The sequence below is a fragment of the Eleutherodactylus coqui genome, chromosome 1 (assembly GCF_035609145.1).
Source record: "Eleutherodactylus coqui strain aEleCoq1 chromosome 1, aEleCoq1.hap1, whole genome shotgun sequence".
Taxonomy (NCBI): Eukaryota; Metazoa; Chordata; class Amphibia; order Anura; family Eleutherodactylidae; genus Eleutherodactylus; species Eleutherodactylus coqui.
The window spans coordinates 145,509,397-145,536,064 of NC_089837.1; the positions used below are offsets into that span (position 1 = coordinate 145,509,397).

Below are 26,668 nucleotides of genomic sequence, written 5' to 3' on the forward strand. Positions count from 1 at the left end.
ATTGGAAATATGAACTTCACCTACTAATGATCAGATTCACTTAAAGTAGTTGTCTGGGACTGTGTGCGTTTTTTCTATTGATGGCCCATTCTCAGGATAACCCATCAATAGTTGGTGGTCTACCACTTGGGTTCCCCTCCAATCAGCTGATTTCCTGGCACTGCTGTCAATGTGGTCAGTTCTTAAAGCAGAGAGCACTGCCTATATTGCAGCAGTCCAATCTGGTACTGCAGGTACTGTTCCCATTAAATTCATTGGGCGCTGTGCCTGCAATACCAACCCGGGCTGTTGTACTACAGAAAGCACCGTCTTCTTCCTGCGCTATCTGTGCTGACAGCGACACGGGGGCACCTGAGGATAGTTCAGCAATAGAAAAAAACACACAAAATTCCAACTGCTTCATGTTGGCAACCTGAATAAGGGAAATACCAATCATTAAGTACAGTCTATATCATCTGTACCTGCTAATCATTTCACGATTCCGATTATTGAAACAGAAGTTGTCTAGTGGGAGTAAAATGTAAAGTAGCATTTTGCCCTTTTTTGTCAACCCTATTGCAGACTGTGTTAATGGAGTATAAATGAGATTTGAACATCTGGCTAAATATATGGGTTAAGCATAGTTTGGACCGTGGGCTGTCTGTGCTAATCCATGGAAGCCTACGGCCCCATTATATGCCTATGAGGACATGCACATTGACGCTTTTTCACACAGATCGATGGTACGCATGAAAAACCTCATGGCATGTTTTACTCCTGTCCGTTTCACGGACCAAAAATAGGACATGCAAAAGCATATCAATGTGCCCCCTTAGCATAAATCAGACCGCACATGGACCGGTGTCAGTGTGCTGTCCAATGCAAGTTGTACCCAAGGGCCTTGCATGCATCTCACATTCATGGGTAGTGTGCACTGCACACTGTATCTTGCGCCAAAGCTATATTTACATGGCCCATAATAAGAACTGACACTCATTTCAATGGGTTAATTTACTTGAGCAATTTTTCAATCGCATACCGGGGGATTCGCATGGGCTTGCGATGTATTTCTTCCCATTTCAGCTATTGGAACAATATGCGATTTTTCAATTTTTTTTCACATGCATGAAAAACACATAGTACAGCAATGCGATTCACACATTTTTAATGTGAAAACCTATTGCAGAAGCCTGAAAATCGCAGGTTCATGAATGCAACATAGTTCCCATTTTTCTCAGACCTATATCACACTCACCCGTGTAAATACAGCCTCATATATCTATGCAGAGAAGGTCACGTGCAGACAATAAAGATCATTACTATCCCAATACATAATGAAGTACTGTATGTGATGTTGAATTGGTTTATTGTTAGTGTGTCTTTTGGTGCAGGTAACAATAGCTTGTGACGCTGTTCTGAATTCCAAGTCTCCGTATAGAAAATTTGAGCAGGAGTCCTGGGAAGAAGAACTGCAAGTGTCAAAGTTTGCAAGTAACCTTGTGCAGTTAGACAATGGTGTTCGGATTCCACCAAGGTAGATTCTATAAGAATTGTCTGAAACTGAATGTAATAGAGATGTAGATTGTAATGTGTGACATAATATAATATAACCTGTGTATATTAATGGGAGGAACAGTGGTTTATTTAATTACCACCTTCCCACCGCAGGGCGTAAGTTTACGTCCTGGAAGCAGGGTACTTCCCGCAACAGGACGTAAACTTACGTCCTGGAGATAGCGCAGGATCACATATGATCTCGCGCTATCCTGCAGCGGGAGCCGGCTGTCAGTCACAGCCGGCGTCCCGCTGCAACAGCGGGGGGGCATCGGAGATGCGCCCCCCGCTGTTAACCCCTTCCCTGCCGCGATCTACGTAGATCGCGGCAGGGAAAGAGTTCACAGAGGGAGCAAACTCCCTCTGTGTCTCCGGCCGGCTCTCGCGATAACATCGTGAGAGCCCGGCCTGTCACCATGGTAACAGGACGCAAGACACTGGTGTCCTGTATTGCCTATGCCTATGATCGCTGTATAAGCGATAAGGCATGGCAGAGCAGTAGCTCTGCCATGCCTTATGACAGCGATCATCAGGGCAGTGGTTAAAGTCCCCCAGGGGGACACAAACAGTGTAAAAAAAACTAAGATTAAAAAAAAAATGAATTAAAAAAAATGTTAGAGTAAAAAAAACATTTTTTTAAATGCTTTTTCTCAGTCGCATAAAAAAAAAAATAAAACCCCACATATTTGGTATTGTCGCATCCGTAACGACGTGTACAATAAGTTGCACATGCTTTTGACTGTGCACGGAAAAAACGCAAACAAATGCTAAAAAACTGAGGCAAAATGCTAATTTTTAGCATTTTGCCTCACTAAAAACGCAATAAAAGTTGTCAAAAAAGCCGTATGTACCCCAAAATGGTACCAGTAAAAACTACAGCTCGCCTCGCAAAAAACAAGCCCTCACAGAGTGCCGTACATCAAAAAATAAAAAAGTTACAGAACTTTGAATGCAGCGATTTAGAAAAAAAAAATTTCCAAAAAAAAAGGTTTTTATTGCAGAAAAGTGGGAAAACCTAAAAAAAGTAAGAATTTTGTTATCGTTGTAACCGTACCGACCCGCAGAAAAAATGGATTGTCTTATTTATGCTGCATGATTAACGCTGTAAAGAAAAAATAAAAAAATCTATGGCAAAATTGATGCGTTTTCATTCCCTGCTATCATAAAAAAAAAAAAAAAAGTTTTACAATATAGTCTATGTACCTAAATGTGGCGCCGATAAAAACTACAGTTCGCCACGCAAAAAACAAGCCCTCATACGGCCGCATCGCCGGAAAAATAAAAAAGTTATGGCTTTTGATAAACGGAGAAGAAAATCCGCCAAAAATTGTTGCGTCCTTAAACCCAAAATAGGCCATGTCATGAAGGGGTTACATATTGAATTGTAATATAAAGTACATCTCCAAATTCATATCTTCTAACTACATGAAATTCTTGGGAATTGATCTGCAGTGGCTGGAAATGTGCGAAGTGTGAACTACGAGAAAACCTGTGGCTTAATCTAACAGATGGTTCAATCCTGTGTGGAAGATGGTTTTGCTCAGGTAGTGGTGGTAATGGACATGCCTTGGAGCACCACAAGCAGATGGGTTATCCATTGGTTGTGAAACTTGGAACTATTACACCAGATGGAGCAGGTAAGTGGAAATGTAAACCTAGAATAGACCTAAAATAACATAATAAGCTAAATTTATTTCCCTGGTAAGTCTAATACAAGTATGTAGTAACCCATAAGACTTGTTTTATAAGGTTAAGTGTGCGCTCGCATCGCCCATTGTTTTCAATGGGGCCGGCGGCAGCATTGCAGCATGTGTTAGGTGCACGCTGTGCGATGCGCGGCAGAGGATCACTACTTCCCCGAATTGATGTGAGGCGGTTTTAATATAAAAATGCCTCACATCCGTGAGGATATCACATGTCGCCTGTGTGAAATTAGTCTAAAGAAGAAAAATCTCCCATGTTGATGGATTAATGTCAAAGGTACTTCCACATGGGACTGAAAAAAATCTGCCTTAAATCCACAGTAGATCTGCAAAAATATCTGCATGTGTAAAGTGGGTTTTGTTGCAGATCTCACCTTTCTATGTCGACATGCAAGGAAATTACACAGAATACAGATGGTATTTATTCAAATCTTAGTCACATGCCCAGTACCGTAATCCGCTAGGGACTTTTTGTGAGCGTATACTCTGTAGCATATCTCCTCCATATGGAATTCCCTAATGCTGCTCATGGACATGAGATTTAGTCTGCTGACTGATCAGTTATGTGGCTGCACTTTTGCTCAGTGCCTTACTCTTATGATCATGAAGAATCAACAATCAACCCTTATGTAACATCTGATTGGCTATTTATAGGGAAAACAGTCAAAACTGGCAGTTTTGGGCCACATTTATCTCATGTTTATTGCCAGGAAGAAGTAGTATCTGGCATGTTCAGTCACAGGCCATTGAGCCATTCTCAAGCTATTCATAAAACACTAGGGGGCTCAATGAGGCCATGTATTATATGTTATAACCACTTGGCCAGTCTAACTGCCCTACTTGGGTCTTTAATAAATTTCCAGTAATGCGTCAACTGCAAAAGTATTGTAAATTGCAACATGATTTCCTTTTTTATTTTTTCACTTGCCAGATGTGTATTCCTTTGATGAGGAAGAAGCTGTTTTAGACCCGCACCTCGCCAAACATCTTGCACATTTTGGAATTGATATGCTACAAATGCAAGGGGTTTGTATTAAGATGTTTAAAATGCAATAAAACGACACATTTTGCAATGTTGTCCTTACAGTTTTGATTATAGATTTTAAACTTGCCTAATACTTTGTTGTGTCACCAACTTCATGAAGTTATTCAGCTTTTTACAAAAACTTTAAAGTAGCTGCAAATGGTATAAAACAAAAAGGAAAACCCTACACGACTCTTCTTTTCCCTGGCAATCCACAAGTGGCACCCCAGCAGTCCACCCCTTCCCCTCTCTCTGTGATCACTACAGCCAACTGGTGGATGCAGTGGTCATGTACTATATTACTGGTATTGTAGCTCTCCTTAATCCGCAGTGCTGCCAGTAGTAGGGCACATGAGTGCTGCGACCACTGACTTGGTGCAGTCATCACTCGCTTGTAACAAAGCCTGGGAGGGCCACCAGAGCGAAACTTGAGAGTTGAGGAAATGACAGGTAAATCATTTTTCATACTATTTGCAACTGTTTAAAGATTTTTCAGAAAAGTTAGATAACCCATTTAAGAACCTCCATTCCTGTAGAGTTGTGGGCTTCATGTATGAACTGTCTAACAACGTAATTAGCCTTGTAGCTACAGTGCAGCTATAGTTGGCTTCTGCAGGCCGCCAGGCCAGTTTTTCCGTATGACAGTGACCACTTCCTTGTGTATTGTCTTTCTTTATGGAGCACGTTGTATTCCACTGTTGCATTTTCCAGTGCTTTCTATATGCACAATGCAGACATGTTTGGAAACCCTTGACTTTATCATTAGAGTTCTGTCTGCTGTCTCCTGCCAGTTACTATTTGACCAACATGAGCGAGCAGTGAGCATTATATTATAGTGATAGCTGCGAAGTGTACTGTAGCCTCGACACAAAATTATGTCTATTGCCAATCTGATTCGAAACCATAGTTTTTAAGAATGTTTAAAGGGTATGTGCAGTTCTAAACTATTGATGGCTTATCTTCAGGATGGGTTATCAATACTAGATAAGTAGTGGTCTATTGCCCGGGATCTCAGACGATCAGAAGTTCTCTGTGCTGCTGTGCTTGTGCACCTAGTTGATTTCAGCAGGAAGCTCCATTCTCATTGCAGTGACCATTTAGTGTTATAGGTCCTTCATGTCAATGAATCCAATACCAATCCAGGCCATTACAGTAAGAATAGAGCGGTCTGCTTTCTGCAGAAATGAGCTCCGTAAAGGAGCGCATTGGCCCAGAGAACAGTGGACAGGCGGAAATCCCACGAGACAGACCCCAGGCTCTCTACTATTGATGACCTATCCTGAGGATAGTCCCATCAATCGTTTGAAACTGGTTATCCCCTTTAAATGAAGTAGCATGTAATGGAGAAGAAAATCCAACACTCTTTGGACCTATAAAAATCCATAAGTTAAAGCCATGGTCTGTAATGGCCACCAAAGTGCCTCCATTAACATTGCCATCAGAGTGATTCCTAATAAACAGTGCTAGCTAAATGCCCCCAAAAATATTAGTTCCAACATAGAGGAAAAAAAGCTGTATCAGCACTAAATGGGTCCAGACCTCGGTATTACGGTATCAGTTCATAATATACCTTTGTAGAGAATGAAGATATGATTTTGTGATTCAAAGGTCCAAAATCCCTCCCCCTTACACCACCTTAGAGATAAGGGGTTGTCTCATCATTAAGGTCTCCGGAATACCAGCTTATTTTGGGGCCATATGCTGTCCATGTAATTCCATAGATAGCACAAAGCCCCATTATAGTTTATGGGGCATGCACATGGACGCATTAGCACATCGATCAATGCCCTTTTTGTTTTTTTAAAACTCATGAAATGTTCTATTCCTTTCTGTTTCACAGACGAGAAATAGCACAGGCCAATACATGTCAATGTACTGTGTCCATGTATATAAGACAGCATATGGACAGGTGTCTATGTACTGTTCAATGCTAGTTGCGGCTCGTCTCTTGGGCGCAATTTGCAGTCATGACTAGTGTGCACTTGGCCTTAGTGTAGTCTTTGCAGCGGTCACTGTAATCTGCTATGGGAATTATAAACTCTCCCACTGAGTTATAGGAACTCCGCTAAGATGTTAGGAATGTGTCTGACAAAAAGCTTGTTGACTGCTTTCAGTAGCATGTGAATGTAGCCCGGGGCTATAATTTAGGCTTTAACTCCCAATTCGCATAAGATGAATGGTTGTATGGAATCTCCAAATGTCTAGATGTAAACAATAAAATAGTTCCAATTGTACATCATATTCATGTTCTTATATACTTACTGACAAAGGCAAACCCATACTTGTAGAGGTGTTACAATTATCCTAATATTCATAGTCTGTAAAATAAAAGGGGAATCTGCAACAAAGTACAGTATAAAACATGTAAATGTAATACTAGAAAACCTCTCCATGGATTGGGGGCATGCTGTGAAGTTACAAATCAACATCCTGTCCCAAATGTTGCAGTTTTCTTCCAAAATTGCAATGTAAAGGCTGAAATTAGTGGTCAAACTGACCGCAAAATCTGCATCTGACACTTAGATTTTGCAATGGAGTTCAGGACCTTTCTACCGTAGTAATCTTCCACTGCATGTGAACATGGCTTTAGGTTGTTTTCAGCTCCGTGCACAGTTCTGTATGTGAATATAAATTCTTTCACTTAGAACATTATTATGGCAATACCCTCATATAGGGCTTAAGGTTTGTGACATAACTTGTTCTTTCTCTTTAACTTTTTCTTAGACAGAGAATGGTGTGATGGATAATGAAATTAAACCAAGGGTTAATGAATGGGAAGTCATCCAAGAAACTGGACTTAAGTTGAAACCAATGTTTGGCTCTGGCTATACTGGATTTAGGAACCAGGGGAACAGCTCCTACCTCAGCACAGTGATGCAGGTCATCTTCAGCATACCAGAATTCCAGAGAGCGTATGTATCTCTTCTTACTTGTCCACAGATACATGTACAATCCAGAGGTCACCTCGTTCCTAATAAAGAATCCCTCCATTGAACCTAATCCCAACATATGACATTGAGTCATATTGGCAAGATATCAATAGTATCATCAGTACTTTACTTAAAGGGTACTTCCACTGCAGAAAGCATTCTCCTCTTCGCCAAAGCCTCTGTAATGCACCCCATGTCTCTTTTGCAAAGCTCCAATATCGGAGAGGATTTGGGCATTGTACAGATGTTTTGGCAATGTTCTCGCCTGATCTGTTGGCTACGTCTCTTGCTGTCCCTAGGGATGAAAAAAGACAGCAACACCAGAGGCATTTTTAAAGGTTTTAAATGAAAGAAATTACTCTTTATCTATAGTTTGGCTAAACTGAACTTCTAGATAGGAACCACAGTAAAGCTAGCCATCAGTAATTTGCCCATCGCCCCAGGTGGTTACTATATTGTTTATACTGTAGCATGGAAGTGCGATGATTGCAACAATTCTTTTTATTCTCTGATTGGTTATATTACGTATATACAGGGTATTTCAGACTTGTGGCCCACTAGGTGTTGCATTTCATAGTCTTCTATATATTTGTTCATTTTCACTCCTTTACTGGATATATTGGTTCATTCTGTAATGATTATACCAGCTTTGAAAAGGTTGTGTATTTCAGACAACTACTTTCTGGTGGCTTGGTAAGCAACTAGACGGCAGGGTTCTATCTTCCTCATCAATACTCAGACAGTGTGGTGCAATGTTTTGTTATCACTGCAGCGAAAGCAAACTTTTTACACAAAGGAATCCAACAATGGTGAATGCCCCATGATCATCCAGTCTCAAATGTAAAAAAAAAAAGGTGCCCTTATAGAGGTTTTCCCACTATTTAAAAATTGCTTCACAACCACTCCTGTACCACTGTACTTCCTGGTTGCTGCTGACCAGGACATGTGACTGCTGTAGCCAATCACTAGCTACAACTGTGGCCTTCTATAGCTAGTGATTGGCTGCAGCAGTCACATGTCCTGGTCACATATTTGGTATTTCAGCCGCACTTCAGTAGCGGTGAGAGATTCCAGCGGAGTGGCCGGCCCATTAAATAAGCAGCAGCAGCGCCGTAGGAGGGTCGGCAAGTAACCTAAACCCTAACCCTAAACCCTAATCCCCCGCGGGTCTCGTGAAGTAGCACTCGTGCAGATCTCCAAAGGAAGGGGTGTACCCAACAACCAATCAGGTCGCTGCAATCGCTCACCGCTACTGAAGTGCGGCTGAAATACCAAATATGCGTCCTGGTCAGCAGCAACCAGGGAGTACAGTGGTACAGGAGTGGTTGTGAAGCAATTTTAAGTAATGTTAAAACCTCTTTAATAGACATTCCCTTTAAATGGCAAATGTTCACTGTTTACTCTTCCTCTTGCATTATGTTGTTAGTTGTAAGATCATGGTAATTATATGAAAGGAATTAACGCCTGAAAGATGATGTTAGTAAACATATGCCAAGAGACAGACATAAGTATGCAGTGCAATCATTGGGACTAGCGTTATCCTTTTATGAGGAGAAACTTGGCACTGCACATGAGATACAGTTGCCACAAACTCTAACTTCATTATGTCATAAACTTTGACATCTAAGTTGTCTTTCCATTGCTGAAGACAAACAGATGGAAACTTTTAATGCTTCATTCCTTTCATATCGATTTTTTTCTTATTTTATTGACCAGTTTTTATTGACCCCTCCAGTTTTTCCTTTGTGTAATTAATATACTGTAATTAATTGGCATGCATGGTAGTTTTTAGGATTAGTGATGGCATAACGACTTGCCTAATTCCATTCTTGATTTAATGGCTTAGTCATTTGTAGTTTATAATCACTGTAATCTTCCTGCTATAGATATGGCGATGCTCTCGCTGACCATAAACATACTGTAAGATAAGTCAGCCAAAATGGCCGATTCTGATCATTTTGGCTGACCACTGTTTGAAAATCATTTATACAGGGTGGTTCAAAAGTCAGGGTCACCTGGAATATCTTCTGATTTTCTGTATTGTCAGGTACCATTAACAATCCGGGACAGAATTGAGATCATCCTGATGCCTAGTAACAGACGTTCACTTCACACGACCGAGGCTTTCAAATAAGGGCACCCATGAGGACAACCAATGGGTGCACAAACTGTCAGAAAACTGATTCCAGAGTTATGGGAAACTGGTAGTGTCTAGAGCAAACCGAGAACTGGACAGCTCAACTCCCATGATTCTCCAATGCCAGTTCCTCTGTTGTGTTTTTGTGGACTCTTCATGAAAACCGCTAGTATAGCTGTTGACACCTGGGGATCCGCAACACTGATCGGACGACCAGTTATCGGTTTGTCCTGGACACTAGCAGTTCCCCTGAACTTTGGAATCAGTTTCCTGACAGTTCATGCACTCACTAGCTTTTTCCTGGGTGCTCTTGATTGAAAGCCTCAAATGAACTTGTTACTGACCATCGAGATGATCTCGGTTTTTATCCTGGATTGTGAATAGTATCTACTGGTATCTGAAAAGTTATAGTGAATTGTAGGACAAGTCAGTACAAGCCAGCCTTGGTAAATTAGAAACCAAAACTTTTTTTATTCTTAGTTTTAAAAAATTATATGAATTGCAACCTCAACACAGAAAGCTCTGTTGACATGTTACTGGCGCTGCACTGCTAAGTTACCACTAAGGGCGCAGTGCAGCGCCAGAAACGTGTTAACAGAGTTTTCTGTGTTGAGGTTGCAATTCATATATATATTTTTTTTTAACCTAAGAAGAGCAAAATTTTGGCTTTTAATTTTTCAAGCCTAGGTTGAGCGGGCTTTTCCTACAATTTACTTAAAGGGTATTCCCGTAGAAAATACTATTGATGACCTATTCCCCGGATAGATCATCAATAGTTGATTGGCCGGGGTCTGTCGCTCGGGACCCCAACCGATCAACTGAGCAGACGCATGCTGTCAGCGCTGCAAATACACAGAGATTGGAGCTAAAGCAGCGGAAGTCTCCGCGCCAACCTCTGTATAGTGGCTGGCACTTGTAACTGCAGGCACAGCTCCCGTTGATTTCGATGAGCTCCAACCTCTGTGTATTTGTGTTCTCCTGGGGATAGGTCATCAATAGTACTTTCCACACAAAACCCCTTTAAGGGCTCCTGCCCACTTGCATTTTTCTTGCGTGTTTTTTCACGCGATATCGCTGCGTTTTTTTTCACGCAAATGTCAATGGGACTTTCTAATGTTAAAAATGCATCACAAGCTTGTGCCTTGCAATTTTTGTGCGATGCGTTTTTAACATTAGAAAGTCCCATTGACAATCGCGTGAAAAAAAACGCAGCGATATTGTGTGAAAAAAAACACGCAAGAAAAACGCAAGTGTGCAGGAGCCTTAACTGCCATGCTTTGTCTAAGCAAGCACTTGTTCTAAATCCAGGTGCCTGGATTTGGTTGGTGAGCTGGATTTTCATTTATATATATATACCTGAAAAGAAAAACAATATGCCATACCGCATAATCCAACATAACTTCGTTAATGCTCAACATGACTTCTTCCATTACTTGAAAATGGTTGCAAGTATTGAAAAAGTGACCGCACCTATTAATTTCTGATGGAATTCTACCCTTAAATCAAGTATCCCGTGACTCCTTTCCATTGAAGTTTTTTGGGCTGAATCAAAATGGCTTTTCGATCTCTCAGTTCAAAAGACATTTCATGTGGTCTGACTTTTCACCCTGTACATGAAGATTCATTTGTGATTGCCGAAAGCAGACTGTCTGCCAAAAGTGTCATCTGTCAGGCTGAATTTCTTTGGCTGTTGGCTAAAACTACACGTCTGTGGCATGATCAGATGAATGCGACCAATCACTTGCCGCTTCACGCAGGCGTACTCTGTTGGTTTGCTTTGTTAGTTCATATGAAAGATCCGTCCGGCGACACACCAGAGTAAGCGGACAGATCAATCTGAGGTATGATTGATAATCTTATGTGCATGGCCAGCTGTAGGGACCTTTTGGTGGGCTTGTGCTTATACCCAGCAGCCGTTATGTATAGGCGGAGCTGGCTTGATGGGGGTCCAGTTAGCAACCTGAGTTTGTGATGGAACCAGAGGTAGATTTCAGACAACCTCAGATTGCGCTGTACCCTAATGGAGCAGAGCTAAAAAGCAGCCAATCTGACAACACCGAAGATAATAAATCACATCTATTTCCTGTAGGTAGCAAATTGCATAAATATTTATCCCAGAAATGAAGACATCTGCTTTTAAATTGCGCAATACTATTTAAAAATAAGTAAGATTAGAAGTGTTGAGTCACTTCAATCAATGCCTGCAATAAAGGCCAAATCAGAGAAGGCGTCTGATCTCATGATTGCTCATAGACTACTTATTAAAGCGCTGACTGCTGTATGGTGTCATACTCCACAGATAAAGGGTTACAGCTGAACCGCTATGAAGCCCTAGAAGAAGACTTCATTTCCTTTTTTGGATGAGATGAAATAGAATGCATATGTAGCAGAGCTGTACTTCTTTGTAAACATTAAGACCTGACAGGGATCAGATTATGCAGCAGGTTTTCACGCAGTCCTATATGACATCCTGTTGCATCTGTACTTCATAATGATAACGTTATACTGTAGCATGGTCATTTCTGAATCACCCCAAAGCACCAGAAACACACTGGACACTTTTCTAAAACTGTGGGAGATGTAGAACTCAAGAAGAAAATGTCACAGCCATGTGCCCCAAAATTATTCATTGTCACTTTTGCGTGTTTCCTTGTAGCTGACGGTTTTCATCATGAGGGTGTTTATATTCATTTTTATTGACCCCGCCACATTTAAAGAACACGAAAGTAATAACACAGGGATGAATTTTGTTAGTTTTGGTACTGTGATCAGATACTAGATCAGTCACTGTCTGCAGTTCTCAAGTTAATGTTCATGATCTGTCACCAGCTATTGGATGCTATGGTCACGTGTCCAGTGCGACAACTCATTGCACATGTAATTAAACTGGATTTTGTGCAGGTTGGGAATTTATTATAAAGCAGTCTAAGTAATTATGGTGCCTTCCTCCTAGTTGTGGAAGCGAAAAACCAGTTAACTTGTTAAAAAAAAAAATTATAGGCAAAAAAAAAACCTCCCAGTAAAAGCTTTTGGTACTCCAGCTGTTCCGTAAAGAAGCAGCGCTTACAGTGCATGACTTTTTCTGTAATTATTAGATGACAGATTTCTGTTATTTTGATTCCCCATTTACTTACTATGACCTTGCTTGACTTTTCCAGTTATGTTGGAAACCTGACACGGATATTTGACTATGCGCCTCTGGATCCAACACAAGATTTCAGCACACAGATGTAAGTATTCTGCAGCCTGGATGCCCTGGTAAAATGTAAAAACCTCAATATATGCTTTGGGCACTGTATCATGAACTTTTTCAAAGGCATGCATATTGTGTACAAGTCTCAACTACCCTTTCATATATTTAATTTTCACTAAATAATTATTTGGCCTCCACAAACTAGACTAGTAGGAAAACAAGCATTTCTTAAGCTGGAGATGAGTAAAAATATGGTTAAAGTGGTTCTGACATAAAAAAAAAATTTTTTTACTTGCCTTGCCTGGCCAGGACCGATTGCCAGGCATGTCCCCTCCGTCGGACATCATCTTCTGTGGCTTCTAGAAGCAGAGCTGGAGCAGTCAAAATGACCGCTTCCTTCTCTGCTCCGTCCGTCAGCCACTTCCGAGGTGAACGGACGGGCGCCACGTCACTAGCAGTGCTTGCTGTGGGCGGCCTGTCCATCCTGGCTGAACTCCTCAGTTCTGCGCGTGCGCAGTGCAGAGGCGGCCCGTCCTGACTCCTGTCAGAGGGCACCTGTCTTCTGCGCATGCGCAGATTCCCGGAGGGGGGCGGCTCATCGGAAGAAGAAGAGCCTGTTGGGAGATGACCCCTGCTGCACAACCACAACAGGAAAAAAGGTATGAATATGATTTTTATGCTTTAGCATGCCATTAATCGTGGGTTCCCTGTGTCCATTAGGCAGACCTGGGAACAATGGCTGCTAAAGCATAAAAATCTGATTCGTGTCAGAATTCCTTTAACTGATATATGGAAAATGAGACACCAAACAACCATGTGAGACTTCGTAGACCGCAGACTCTGTCCCCATCAGATAAACTGTGTCAGAGATGCCCTCTTACACATGGCAGTTGGGGTAGATAGCTAATTTTGCTGGGGAAAACATTTGTTGGCCAGACATTTCCCTTGCAGCGGTCATTCAGATTGAATACCTGGATGTCTTTTGTCTGCTGGAGTGGGAACTGCTCTAACAGACCATCTCTGGTTCATGGAAGGTTTGGAGCGGTAGACCTTTTCCTTCATGACGTTTCAGTGCATCCGGTTATAACCACTGTAATATGTCTTCTTAATACTTTTGGTTATACTCAGATAAATGTGTATACTAACCCTGGTCCAATGTGGTTTAAACATTGGCTCCATTTCCTTTCGATTAGAAACTCAAAGACCCCTTTCACATGGGATGGATTCCGTGACAAAATACATAGGATGCTAATTTTTCCATGAGTGGACTTCTGACAGGTTGGGTGGCCACATGTGGATTTGCCCTGTTGACTGGGGCTAAATCCACGTGCAGATCCACATGAAAATCTACAGCAGAACTACAGAGCTTGGCCTCCTTTTTTTGCTGTGGATTAAAGGGGTTGTCCCGCGAAAGCAAGTGGGGGTATACACTTCTGTATGGCCATATTAATGCACTTTGTAATGTACATTGTGCATTAATTATGAGCCATACAGAAGTTATCAGAAGTTATTCACTTACCTGTTCCGTTGCTAGCGTCCTCGTCTCCATGGTGCCGTCTAATTTTCAGCGTCTAATCGCCGGATTAGACGCGCTTGCGCAGTCCTGTCTTCTTCTTTTCTGAATGGGGCAGCTCGTGCCGGAGAGCGGCTCCTTGTAGCTCCGCCCCGTCACGTGCCGATTCCAGCCAATCAGGAGGCTGGAATCGGCAATGGACCGCACAGAAGACCTGCGGTCCACCGAGGGAGAAGATCCCGGCGGCCATCTTCACCAGGTAAGTAAGAAGTCACCGGAGCGCGGGGATTCAGGTAAGCACTATCCCTTTTTCTTTTTTAACCCCTGCATCGGGTTTGTCTCGCGCCAAACGGGGGGGCTATTGAAAAAAAAAAAACCCGTTTCGGCGCGGGACAACCCCTTTAAGTGTCAGCTCCATGTCAGAAAAATCCAATGTGGCCATTTTTAAAAATATGATAATACAAAAATACATTTATTTTATACCATCTCTCTTAGAATTCTGTAATTGTGTACAGAGCCCTGTTATTACAGATGGTGGATGGTATTTAGCAGGTCAGTTTAAGCTAAAGGTTCAACACAAGTTCCTTGTATTTAGGGACCACATCCCAAATTATTGCCTTGTATCATCTTTTGCAGCATACTGTTTAGGATAAAATATCTTACTTCTCTCTTCACTGGTAGGGCTAAACTCGGTCAAGGTCTACTCTCTGGACTGTACTCAAAGCCACCAGTGAAATGTGAGCTGATAGAACAGGTGATGAAAGAAGAGCACAAGGTATTTATTCTGACACTTGCCAAAGGTAGAAAACTAGTATTAATGTGATTTCTGGACTGGTGACATTAACCCTCAGTTATTTGTGCATTGTGTAAAATGTTTACTTTTCTTATGCTGGAGGATGATGTCTCGGAGGGAGCAATAAAAGAAATGTATGTTAAAAGTAGCCCTCAGAGGGATATTCCAGTTTTCTGTAAATAAGGTGACATATACTTGATTGATAGTCGGACATCATTGAGTGAGAACCGTCTACTTAAAAAAATTGATGTACAATGCGCATTGCGCCCGAGAATATCAGGCGTGACTCACTCGCCCATGTAAATGCACCCTTACAGATTCTTATGTAATCACTGGGTGGGACCCCTAAAACGTAACCTTTATTGATTTATTTAATGATTAAAATGTCCTATATTGGGACCAACATGAAAAGACCACAAATATACTTCTCCAATTTAGGTTACAAGCCAGTATTGAAGAAATGTCCAAAAATACACAATGGAACCGCCCAGGGCAAAGTGGTCCTGTGTATTTGGATTAGTATTAGAGTGATAAACGTGTGTCAGTTTAAGTCACTATAGAGCGTGACCGGACTAATACCCATCAGTGATACTTCTCTATCTATGATGCTGCGATAGAAATATGCCGGTTGCCACATAGAGTACTGATATTCGGGTAATATTGTGTATACTCTTAGCACCACGGCTGTTGTACATGTAGCTCTGTTCTGTGAATATATCGTTTCTACGCAGGTTCTACGCGATTCGTCATGTATGACTCATCAGGAACCAAAATTGGTTTCAGAAACCGAACTGGTCATGAGAAATGAACACTAAAAATGGCTCAATATAGCCTATGAGATGCCCACACGGGGCAAACCTCTACTGCTCTGTACAATGGCTAGCTATCTAGGTATAGGTGGGGTTAATCTCTGATAGTTGCCCTAGGTGCTAAAATAGCTACCAACCTAACCTGTAGTTAGCTATCTAAGTTTAGATGAGGTTAGCTGAAGTGGCTATCTATGATGCATGTGGTGCATCAAAAGACTGCTTGCCCTAATAACCCCAAAAGCCCAAGGCCCAAAATAACAAAGCAGCAACAGCACAGAGTCTCCTGCCCAGATGGTAGGCAGGAGAGCAACTTACAGATTCTTAGGACTAAGAGGCTATAAGGGGTTGTAATGCAGTAGTGTGCATGACCTCTTAGAATTAACAAAGCCCACTGCAATGGCAAAATATTTGAGATCTATGCCTTGAGTAATGGAAATGAGATTGATTTACCCTAAAAAATGATGGATATACTCTGTGAGGGACTTGTACTGGGGTAAACAGTTCATTATCTGCATATGGCTGTGTTCACATGGCATTGTGGCTTCTGTTTACAGTAGAAGCCACAATGCTATGCCGGAACCATTTTACGACAGTGACCAGTGGCATGCAACGGACCCCATTGTCTTATATTTGAGTTCATGGAGTGCCCTGAGGTGTACATCGTATTGCAAAGGAAAAGTAGATCTGCATGGAGAACAGTTTTTCCTGTTAAAGAATGGAATCTGCAATGGCAGCTCCTGACTGAACCCGCCGATGCAGATGTGCAGAGCCTAGGTTATATAGTCTTTTGAATTTGTTTGGGGTATGTCTGACTGATGTCACAAATAATGGTCAATTTAGTAACTCATTTTGTGAGTAAATTGATTAATTTACACTTGATGACATACAGGAGGAAACGTAGAATAGTAGAGTTGGAAGGGACCTCCAGGGTCATTATGTCCAACCCCCTGCTCAGTGCAGGATTTATTAAATTATCCCCCCCCCACCCCCTTTCAGTTTCATTACATTGCTTCTAGTCTTTCCTTGTGCAAATGAGAATAGGGCTGATACTTTTGCACTATGAGAGCCCTTCAAATATTTGTAGACAGCTATTAAGTCTCTTATCGGCCTTCTTTTTTGCAAGCTAAACATTTCCAGATCCTTTAACCGTTCTTCATAGGACATGATTTGCAGACCACTCAACATCTTGGAAACTCTTCTCTGAACTTGCTCCAGTTTGTCTATGGCTTTTTTAAAGTGGGGTGCCCAGAACTGGACACAGTATTCCAGATGAGGTCTGAGTAAGGAAGAGTAGAAGGGGATAATGACCTCACATGATCTAGACTCTCTGCGTCTCTTGATACATCACAGAATTGTGTTTGCCTTTTTGGCTGCTGCATCACATTGTTGACTCATGTTCAGTCTATGATCTATTAGTATACCCAAGTCTTTTTCACATGTGCTGCTGCTTAGCCCAGTTCCTCCTATTCTGTAGGTGCTATTTTCATTTTTCTTGCCCACATGTAGGACTTTGCATTTCTCCTTGTTAAATACTATTGTTAGTCGCCACCCACTGTTCAAGCTTTTCTAGATCTTTTTGAATACTCTTCTCTAGCGTTCGCTATCCCTCCTAGCTTTGCGTCGTCTGCAAATATAATCAGTTTCCCATCAGTTCCCTCCTCCAGATCATTTTTAAAAATGTTGAACAACACTGGGCCTAGGACAGAGACTTGTGGTACCCCACTTCATACATTCTTCCACTTGGATGTGTAGCCATTTATGACCACTCTTTGAGTACGATCACTCAGCCAGTTGTGAATCCACCTAACAGTTGCCTTGTCAATCCCATATTTGGTCATTTTTTCAATTAGTATGGTATCAGATACTTTTTCAAATGCTTTACTAAGGTCAAGGTAAACTATATCCACCGCATTTCCCTGATCAACCCAGTCGGTGATTCTGTCATAGAAGGAAATTAGATTTGTCTTGTTAGTTATAAACCCATTCTGGCTCTGGTTAATTACTCCATTTTTATCCAAGTACTTGCATATATGCTGTTTATTAATTTGTTCAAAGATCTTTCCCGGTATAGCAGTCAGGCTCACAGGCCTGTAGTTTCCTGGATCCACCTTCTTCCCTTTTTTGAAGATAGGAACAACATTTGCCCTTTTCCAATCTTCTGGGACTTCTGTTCACCAGACATTTTAAAAGATTATGGCAAGTGGTTCAGCAATTACCTCCGCTGCTTCCTTTAGTATCCTAGGATGTAATTCATCTGGACCTTGAGACTTGAATTCATTTAAGTTAGCTGTGAGTGTTACCTCACCTTCTCTCTGTTTATAGATAACCTGCATTCTTTTATTCCCCCAATAGCACAGGGAAGATCAGTTGATGTTCCATCTACTTTCTGAGAGAAAATAGTTACAAAACAGGAATTTAAAAGTTCAGCCTTCTCAACATCATTCTTAACCAATTCACAATTTTCATCTTATAAGCATCCAATAGCATCTTTGACTTTTCCTTTTTGCTTTTCACATACCCCCAAAATCCTTTTTTTATTGCTCTTGGCTTCTGTCCAAAAATCTAAAGCTAATAATGAATTGAGGCTTGCAACACTGTTAGAAATCATGGTAAGTTACTTTAGGTGTGATCCACATAATAGTGACGTTGGTGATATGCTGGTTCTTTAAGTGAAACCCTACGTTATGGGTGTTTGAGTTATTAATATGTACAAATTTGAGTTTACCATTTCTAAGGTGAAGTATATTTAAGTCATGAGCCCCCAAACTTGAATAACCACTCATGTGCAATAGCCATTTAAGAAAATAACTCTCTATGCTATGGCTATTTCTAAAAACCTCATGATTAGAATATGTGAGTGAGCAGCTTCATAACTAACCCAAAGAAGTATTCCAATAATATAAGGAATGACTTTTATCCCCCATTGCTGATCAAGCTGTAGAGTGTCGTGTGGTAAACTTGTTCGCAGCCAGAGGAATGAGCCTCTTCTCGTGTAAGAGAGCTGATATGCCTATAGCTGAGGCTGTCAGTCTAGAGAGAGAGTCTTGAGGAATGATCTTTCACAGAATGTAGGTGGGGAAGAATTCCACTTGGCAATAAAAAGATAAACAAAAATAGCCCTTCCTCTATCGGGTTTCATCAGTGCTGAATGGTCTGGACCATTTATTTTAAATGTTAACTTTTCTGAGTAGTGGGTGTTCCTCCGTCCTCATTGCTAGATGGCTCATATGGTACCATGTTGCTCTTTTGGTGCTAAAATAGTGTCATTTGTATTATACTCCTCATGTAAGGCCATCTTAGGACAGCAGTACTTCAGACTCGGCAAATCATCCTCCAATCTGCTGTTAAGGTCTAAGTGTCGATAACAAGTGTGTGCTGAGACGTAGCACAGCTTGATTTAACCTCTTTACTTGTAAACTACGAACACTGAAGACTCAACACACGCACCCAAGTTGCCAAAATCTTTCTGGCCTTTAAAAATTGCAGTTCCGATATATAAGCTAGCGCTAACAGAATAAATGTGCACCCTGAGACGGAAAAGATTAACAGTCCTTGTGGAATACTCCGACATGCAAAAAGTCATGGGATAGCAGTATGTATTTGACTATGAAATGGCATTATGTCACGTGACAGCTTGGGAACGCCCACACCTGAATAAAGGGCTATGTAAATGGGGCAATTGCCACGCAAAATTCAAACGAACAAAAATGCGCGATAATTGTTGCGTCTAAATGTAAAGTCATGGTTTACTATTAGTTTGCTTTTCCTTTGTCACTTGCTTTCAACCAGCATAAAAATCATTGCTGTTCCGCTCACCTCTCGCTGCCTCTCCCAGTCAGCGCTTCCCATAGAATGTGGAGCACTGAGTGAGAAGTCAACGAGAAGTGACTGTCTTTGAAACTGTGCAGACTGGTGGTGGTTCCATACTGGTGTCGATTGTGATCCCATGGCATGCGTTGGGTCCGTTAGTCTGCCTATCCACGTCATTGACTGGTGCCTACTATGTTTCACTGTTTAGTGACTATTGTCAGCCCTTGATTGACTTCATGTACCTCCACAATGATGGGATATTCCAGCAGGATAATGCACTGTGCTATCAGGCCCAAGTTGTCCAGAATTGGTACAAGGAGCATTCTGGAGAGGTCCTAAGGCTGGGTTCACACGGGGCGGAATTCCCGCAGAAATTCTATTCCACTATGCTGCTTCATCCTGGGATTAAAATTGCAGGTGAAATTTTCGTGCAGAAAGTCTGCACGTAAAATCCGCGGCAATTCTGCCCCGTGTGAATCCAGACTAAAAGGGGTGTGACTTGCATAATCAGCTGTTTCCAATTGAGCATTTATGAGATCCTGCCTGTTCCTACAAATACCATGGCTTCGTAGGTGGCTATCCAGATGGCATTGCTCAACATTCCTCCTGATGTCTTTCATTGATGAAATCATGAATTATTGCAGTTTGCCGGGCTAGAGGCGGTTCTGCACGATATTCGATTAAAATCCAACGATTTTTAGCATGTCAGTGTATATAATGCTGGCCATATTTAGATTTATATTAATTGTTTAGTACCTGTATAAACAAAACAGCTGTACTCCTCTTCACTCCTGTGAAGCAGTGGAATTGCTCCTGCTGTCAGTGCTGTCCGAAAGTCAAGTGACCACTGCAGCCATTTGGAGACCACAGCATCCCTTCCCATTCTCCTGACATCAGCACTCAACATCCTGGCGCCATGATGCCAGCAGTTCAGAACGGGACGCACTGTGGTATCAGGCCCAAGTTGTCCAGAATTGGTACAAGGAGCATTACGGAGAGGACCTAAGGCTGGGTTCACATGAGGCGGAATTCCCGCAGAAATTCTATTCCACTATGCTGCTTAATCCTGGGATTAAAATTGCAGGTGGAATGTTCGTGCGGAAAGTTTGCACGGAAACTCCGCGGCAATTCTGCCCCGTGTGAATCCAGCCTAAAAGGGGTGTGGCTTGCTTAATCAGCTGTGTCCAATTGAGCATTTATGAGAACCTATCTGTTCCTACAAATACCATGGATCCGTAGGTGGCTATCCAGATGGCATTGCTCAACATTCCTCTAGATGTCTTCCATTGATAAAATCATGAATTGCTGCAGCTTGCCAGGCTAGAGGGGGTTCTGCACGATATTGGATTAAAATCCAAAGATTTTTAGCATGTCAGTGTATATAATGGTGGCCATATTTAGATTTATATTAATTGTTTAGTACCTGTATAAACAAAACAGCTGTACTCCTCTTCAGTTAAAGGAATTGTCCAACTATAAAGTTTTTTTTAAATAGCTGGGCATGCTGTAAAACTACAAAATAATCAATACTACCTCTTTTTTTTTTATTTTTCCCCCGTGAAGCAGTGGAATTGCTCCTGCTGTCAGTGCTGTCCGAAAGTCAAGTGACCACTGCAGCCATTTAGAGACCACAGCATTCCTTCCCATTCTCCTGGCATCATCACTCAACATCCTGAGCGCCATGATGCCAACAGTTCAGAACGGGACGCTGCGACCTCTGATTGGCTGCAGCAGTCACTTGACTTTCGGCCAGCGCAAACCGCAGGAGGTCTACCTAGCTCTTGCCCAATTGTTCTGGATGTTTGTTTGTTTTTTTAGATTTGGTATTTAATTCTAAAAGAATTTAAAAAATCTTATCTTAAGACTCAGTGCAGGAGTGTAGACATTGTACTTTCTTAGTTTTGAATGGATGATAGAAGCTCCTTTTCAGCAAAGCGAAAATGTATTTAAAGTTTCTTAGCATGAGCTATCGAGATGTACAGTGCTAGTCCATGACAAATCACCATATTAAGGTCCTAGTTGTTTTTTGAAAATGAGTTTGCTGTAACTTGATGTATTCTCTATATGCTACAAAGCAAAATAAAGAATTTAATAGTGTATATTTACCCATCTGTGCCACTCTGCCAAGTGGTTAATGGCCCGGTCACTTGATCCCTCCTGAGGTCATGCACAAGCGCATACTTTGGGATGGCTTTACACGGGACTGCTATCATTTGAATAGTCGCTAATAAGGGAGAGGAAACAATACCTCTGCAGCGCCACCTATTGGAAGGCAGCAATACCTAAAGTCAAAGTTAGACTCTTTATACAAGCCTTGCAACAATGAGGAGGAATTGATAGTCAATAAAGCATGTAAACGACTGTAGCTTGTCTGTTCAATTTTGCGATTGCTGAAGCATATTCTTCCTTGTTACCCGATTAGGTCACTGTTGAATGACTATGCGGTTGATAGTAGTCCTGTGTAAAGCCACCCTTCGTCTACCATACCAATGCATTCATGAAAGCTTCTGGCACTCCCCAACCCTCTCGCCTTCTCCCACATCACAATATAAGAAGATCGTAAACCTGCGTTTGCTCGCTACTCCAATTTGTATTCCAAGTATTTCACCCTGTGGAAGATCATTAATGTATATTATTCCCATTGCTTGTCAATATGTTCTGATTTTGATATTTATGACTGTTCGAGCCTACATAATCTGTCTGTCTGTTTTTAAGCTTCAACCAAAAGGGATTACAACTCAAATGTTCAAAGCATTTGTGAGCAGAGGGCATACCGAATTTTCCTCCAACAGACAACAAGACGCACAAGAGTTTTTCTTGCACCTTATAAATCTAGTAGAGGTATGTAAAGTCATTTTACTGAATTGTTGATTTGCAGAGAAGCTATAATACATTTTCTAGTTATTTCCACGGAAAATAAGTAGATTTAGTTTAAAGCCGATGTCCATTTCTGTAAATCAGAGGTCCCCAACCTTTTATAGCTTGCAAGTCACTTTGAAACATGACAAGTGATATTAAGCCATATTGGATAAAATGGGTAAAATGTCCAAATAGTAACATGAATCTTGTTCTGGTGTTACCAGTTGTATGGTTTAAGAAATTTTCCTTTCACCAGGGCACAAAAGTATGTAGCGCTGCCACGTGCCGAGGGCCTGCAAGCTACATGTGGCTCCTGAGCCACTGATTGGAGCACTGCCATGTACTGAGGTCTGAGAGCTACATGTGGCTCCTAAGCCACTGGTTGGAGCACTGCCTCAAGCCAGGGGCCTGAGCGCTACATGTGGCTCCTGAGCCACTGGTTGGAGCACTGCCACGTGCTGGGGCCTGAGAGCTACATATGGCTCCTGAGCCACTGGTTGGAGCACTGCCACGTGCTGGGGCCTGAGAGCTACATATGGGTCCTGAGCCACTGGTTGGAGCACTGCCAGGTGCCGGGGCCTGAGAGCTACATGTGGCTCCTAAACCACTGGTTGGAGCACTGCCACGTGCTGGGGCCTGAGCGCTACATGTGGCTCCTGAGCCACTGGTTGGAGCACTGCCACATGCTGGGGTCTGAGAGCTACATATGGCTCCTGAGCCACTGGTTGGAGCACTACCACGTGCTGGGGCCTGAGAGCTACATATGGGTCCTGAGCCACTGGTTGGAGCACTGCCACGTGCCAGGGCCTGAGAGCTACATGTGGCTCCTAAACCACTGGTTGGAGCACTGCCACGTGCTGGGGCCTGAGCGCTACATGTGGCTCCTGAGCCACTGGTTGGAGCACTGCCACATGCTGGGGCCTGAGAGCTACATATGGCTCCTGAGCCACTGGTTGGAGCACTGCCACGTGCCGGGGCCTGAGAGCTACATGTGGCTCCTAAACCACTGGTTGGAGCACTGCCACGTGCTGGGGCCTGAGCGCTACATGTGGCTCCTGAGCCACTGGTTGGAGCACTGCCACATGCTTAGGCCTGAGAGCTACATATGGCTCCTGAGCCACTGGTTGGAGCACTGCCACATGCCGGGGGCCTGAGAGCTACATGTGGCTTCTGGGCCACTGGTTGGAGCAGTGCCATATGCCGCGGGCCTGAGAGCTACACGTGACTCATGAGCCACTGGTTGGAGCACTGCCATGTGTCAGGGGCCCGAGAGCTACATGTGGCTACTGGTTAGAGCACTGCCATGTGCCGGGGGCCTGAGAGCTACATGTGGCTCCTGAGCCACTGGTGGAACACTGCCATGTGCCGGGGGCCTGAGAGCTACATGTGGCTCCTGACCCACTGGTTGAAGCACTGTCATGTGCCGGGGGCCTAAGAGCTACATTTGGCTCCTGAGCCACTGTTTGGACACTGCCATGTGCCGGGGGCATGAGGGCTATATGTGGCTCCTAGACCACTGGTTGGAGCACTGCCATGTGCTGGGGGCATGAGAACTACATGTGGTTTCTGGGCCACTGGTTGGAGCACTGCCATGTGCCGGGGGCCTGAGAGCTACATACTGCTTCTGAGCCACTGGTTGGAGAACTGCCACATGCCGGGGGACTGTGAGCTACATGTTGATTCTAGACTACTGGTTGGAGCACTGCCATGTGCCGGGGGCCTAAGAGCTACAAGTGGCTACTGGTTGGAGCACTCCCACATGCCGTGGGACTGTGAGCTACATGTGGCTTCTGGGCCACTGGTTGGAGTACTGCCATGTGCCAGGGCCTGAGAGCTAGATATGGCTCCTGAGCTATTAGTTGGAGAACTGCCACATGCCGTGGGCCTGAGAGCTACATAGTTCTTCTGAGCCACTGGTTGGAGAACTGCCACATGCTGGGGGACTGAGCTACATGTGGATTCTAGACCACTGGTTGGAGCACTGCCATGTGCCGGGGCCTAAGAGCTACATGTGGCTACTGGTTGGAGCACTCCCACGTGCCACGGAACTGTGAGCTACATGTGGCTTCTGGGCCACTGGTTGGAGCACTGCCATGTGCCAGGGCCTGAGAGCTAGATATGGCTCCTGAGCTATTGGTTGGAGCACTGCCATGTGCCGCGGGCCTGAGAGCTAAATGTGGCTTTTGGGTCACTGGTTGGAGCACTGCCGTGGTGCTTTCTGCTATGTAAAAATAAGAAATCTCTTCAGGCTATGAAGTATTAGACATTACTGTGTTTATGACAAGCTGGTGAGGGACAATTACTACCTCTTAGAGTGAAATAGATTAAGCACAAAAGTACATTCAGTATCTTGACAGCCATAAAGGTCAAAACAAAAAAAACAACACCACTGCAACTAAAATGCACCGAGCATGACAGTTCCTATTGCTGACCTTTTGTTTAATTACCTTTTATTTTATTTCTCATCACTGCTTGACTTGTTTTATTCTGAAGAAATTCTATTTTGATTTTTAGAGAAATAGCATAGGTTCAGAAAATCCTAGCGACGTCTTCAGGTTTCTGGTAGAAGAGCGGACTCAATGTTGCCAATCAAGGAAAGTTCGCTACACGGAAAGGGTTGATTACATCATGCAGTTGCCTGTGGCCATGGAAGCTGCAACAAATAAAGGTAACATTGCAAGCATTACTTGGAGAGGACCAGTTATGTCTGTTTTAGGGCTCTGTCAAATGAGCGTTTTTTTGCGCATAAATAGCCACGGCAAAAAAAAAAGCGCATCGCATGTAGAAAAATAGCGTAAACAAGTGCATTCACACTCGCATGTTCTATATTTTGCAGATGCGATTTATTATTTATTTTTTTTTGCGCTTGTAAAAATCGGACATGTGAACGCTTTCATTGGAAAGCATTGATTCTAATAGAGACGCTGTTTTTGCACATCTATTCATGTGCGAAAAAAAGCTTGTCTGACCGCGGCCTTAGTAAATACTTGCATTCTTGTTTTTTTTCAATTTTTGGTTTTCCCTCCTCTCTTTAAAAAAAAATAAAAAAAAAATCATAACTTTTTTTTATTTACCCATCGACATAGATGTCTGAAGGCTCTACTATTTAATGTACCATACAATGTGCTGAGAAACTTTAAAAAAAATTCTAAGTGGAGTGAAAAAGAAAAAAACCAAAATTCCGCCATCTTTGAGAGGGTCTTGATTCTACGGCATAAACAGTGCAACAAAAATGACATGATTACTTTATTCTATGGGTCAGTACGATTACTATGATACCAAATTTATATAGGTTTTTTTTCTTGGCTGTACTACTTTTATATCTTTTCCTAAGATATTAAATTTTTTTTCAATTATTTTCTGTTGCCATTTTCTCACAGCCATAACTTTTTTATTTTACCTTGAACATAGTTGTGCAAGGGCTCATTTTTGTGGGACGTCCTATAATTTCTATTGGTACCATTTTGGAGTACATGCAACTTTTTGATAGCTTTTTAATACATTTTTTTCCTGGAGAAAGGGGGGGGGGGGGGGGGAGATGAAAAAAGTGGTATTCTGGCGCTGTTTAATTTCTTAAATAATTAATAGAAAGTTTTTGAACAAATTTTTTTTTTTAAAGCATTACATTATACTGCGGTTTGACAGGCAATCTGCAATGGCAGCCCTGGGGCCTTTCACAGACCCCGGCTGCCTTGGCAACCGCACTGCAGCCCACAATCTCATCGCAGGGGGCAATACGGGACCCCCGAACATCGATCAGGGCATTTAAATGACGCTGTTAGAATTTAAAGGGTTAACAGCTCCAATCATGGGTCATGTGGAAATACATAAATGCTATTGAAGTGCCTGTTCCACATTTTTCTAATTTTGGAGCTGTATCGGTCTTATATTCTATTTATTAGTCAGTGCATTTATATTAACCTCACATCTCTACCAGTCATACATCTAATTGTAGTATTTATATGGATCTATTCCAGATGAATTGATTGCTTATGAATTGAAGAGAAGAGAGGCAGAAAGTTCAAAAAGACCACCCCCGGAAATTGTCCGTGCTAGGATCCCATTCAGTGCCTGTCTTCAGGCCTTCACTGAGCCTGACAATGTAGACGACTTTTGGAGCAGTGCTCTTCAAGCCAAGTCTGCAGGTGTTAAGTAAGTGTCCTTCTCTTAAGTACAGTAATGAGCCTCCTGGAACTAATCAACAATATGGTAAAGAGGAAGTGCCCCCCCCCTCCTCTCCATCCCTCTAACTTCTACATGTGATTTCCCCATCTTGTCCACTCAGTTTTGGTTCCAGTGGTCACGTGCCCATCTAAGTACATGACCTCTACAGCCAATCACTGGCCCCAACAGTACTGAGACTG

At 42.5% G+C, this 26,668-nt stretch overlaps 1 protein-coding gene across 3 annotated transcripts in view; it reads left to right on the top strand.

The window, feature by feature from the left end:
* Positions 1 to 26,668, top strand: part of USP13 (ubiquitin specific peptidase 13) — a 101,262-nt gene that overhangs the window by 48,481 nt on the left and 26,113 nt on the right. For all 3 annotated transcript variants that reach the window (XM_066601526.1, XM_066601533.1, XM_066601536.1), the window contains exons 5-13: positions 1,371 to 1,513; positions 2,986 to 3,170; positions 4,168 to 4,262; positions 6,985 to 7,172; positions 12,486 to 12,557; positions 14,715 to 14,808; positions 22,161 to 22,286; positions 24,819 to 24,972; positions 26,282 to 26,456. In XM_066601526.1, the coding sequence (XP_066457623.1) occupies positions 1,371 to 1,513; positions 2,986 to 3,170; positions 4,168 to 4,262; positions 6,985 to 7,172; positions 12,486 to 12,557; positions 14,715 to 14,808; positions 22,161 to 22,286; positions 24,819 to 24,972; positions 26,282 to 26,456 (1,232 nt within the window). The remainder of the gene's footprint in view (positions 1 to 1,370; positions 1,514 to 2,985; positions 3,171 to 4,167; positions 4,263 to 6,984; positions 7,173 to 12,485; positions 12,558 to 14,714; positions 14,809 to 22,160; positions 22,287 to 24,818; positions 24,973 to 26,281; positions 26,457 to 26,668) is intronic.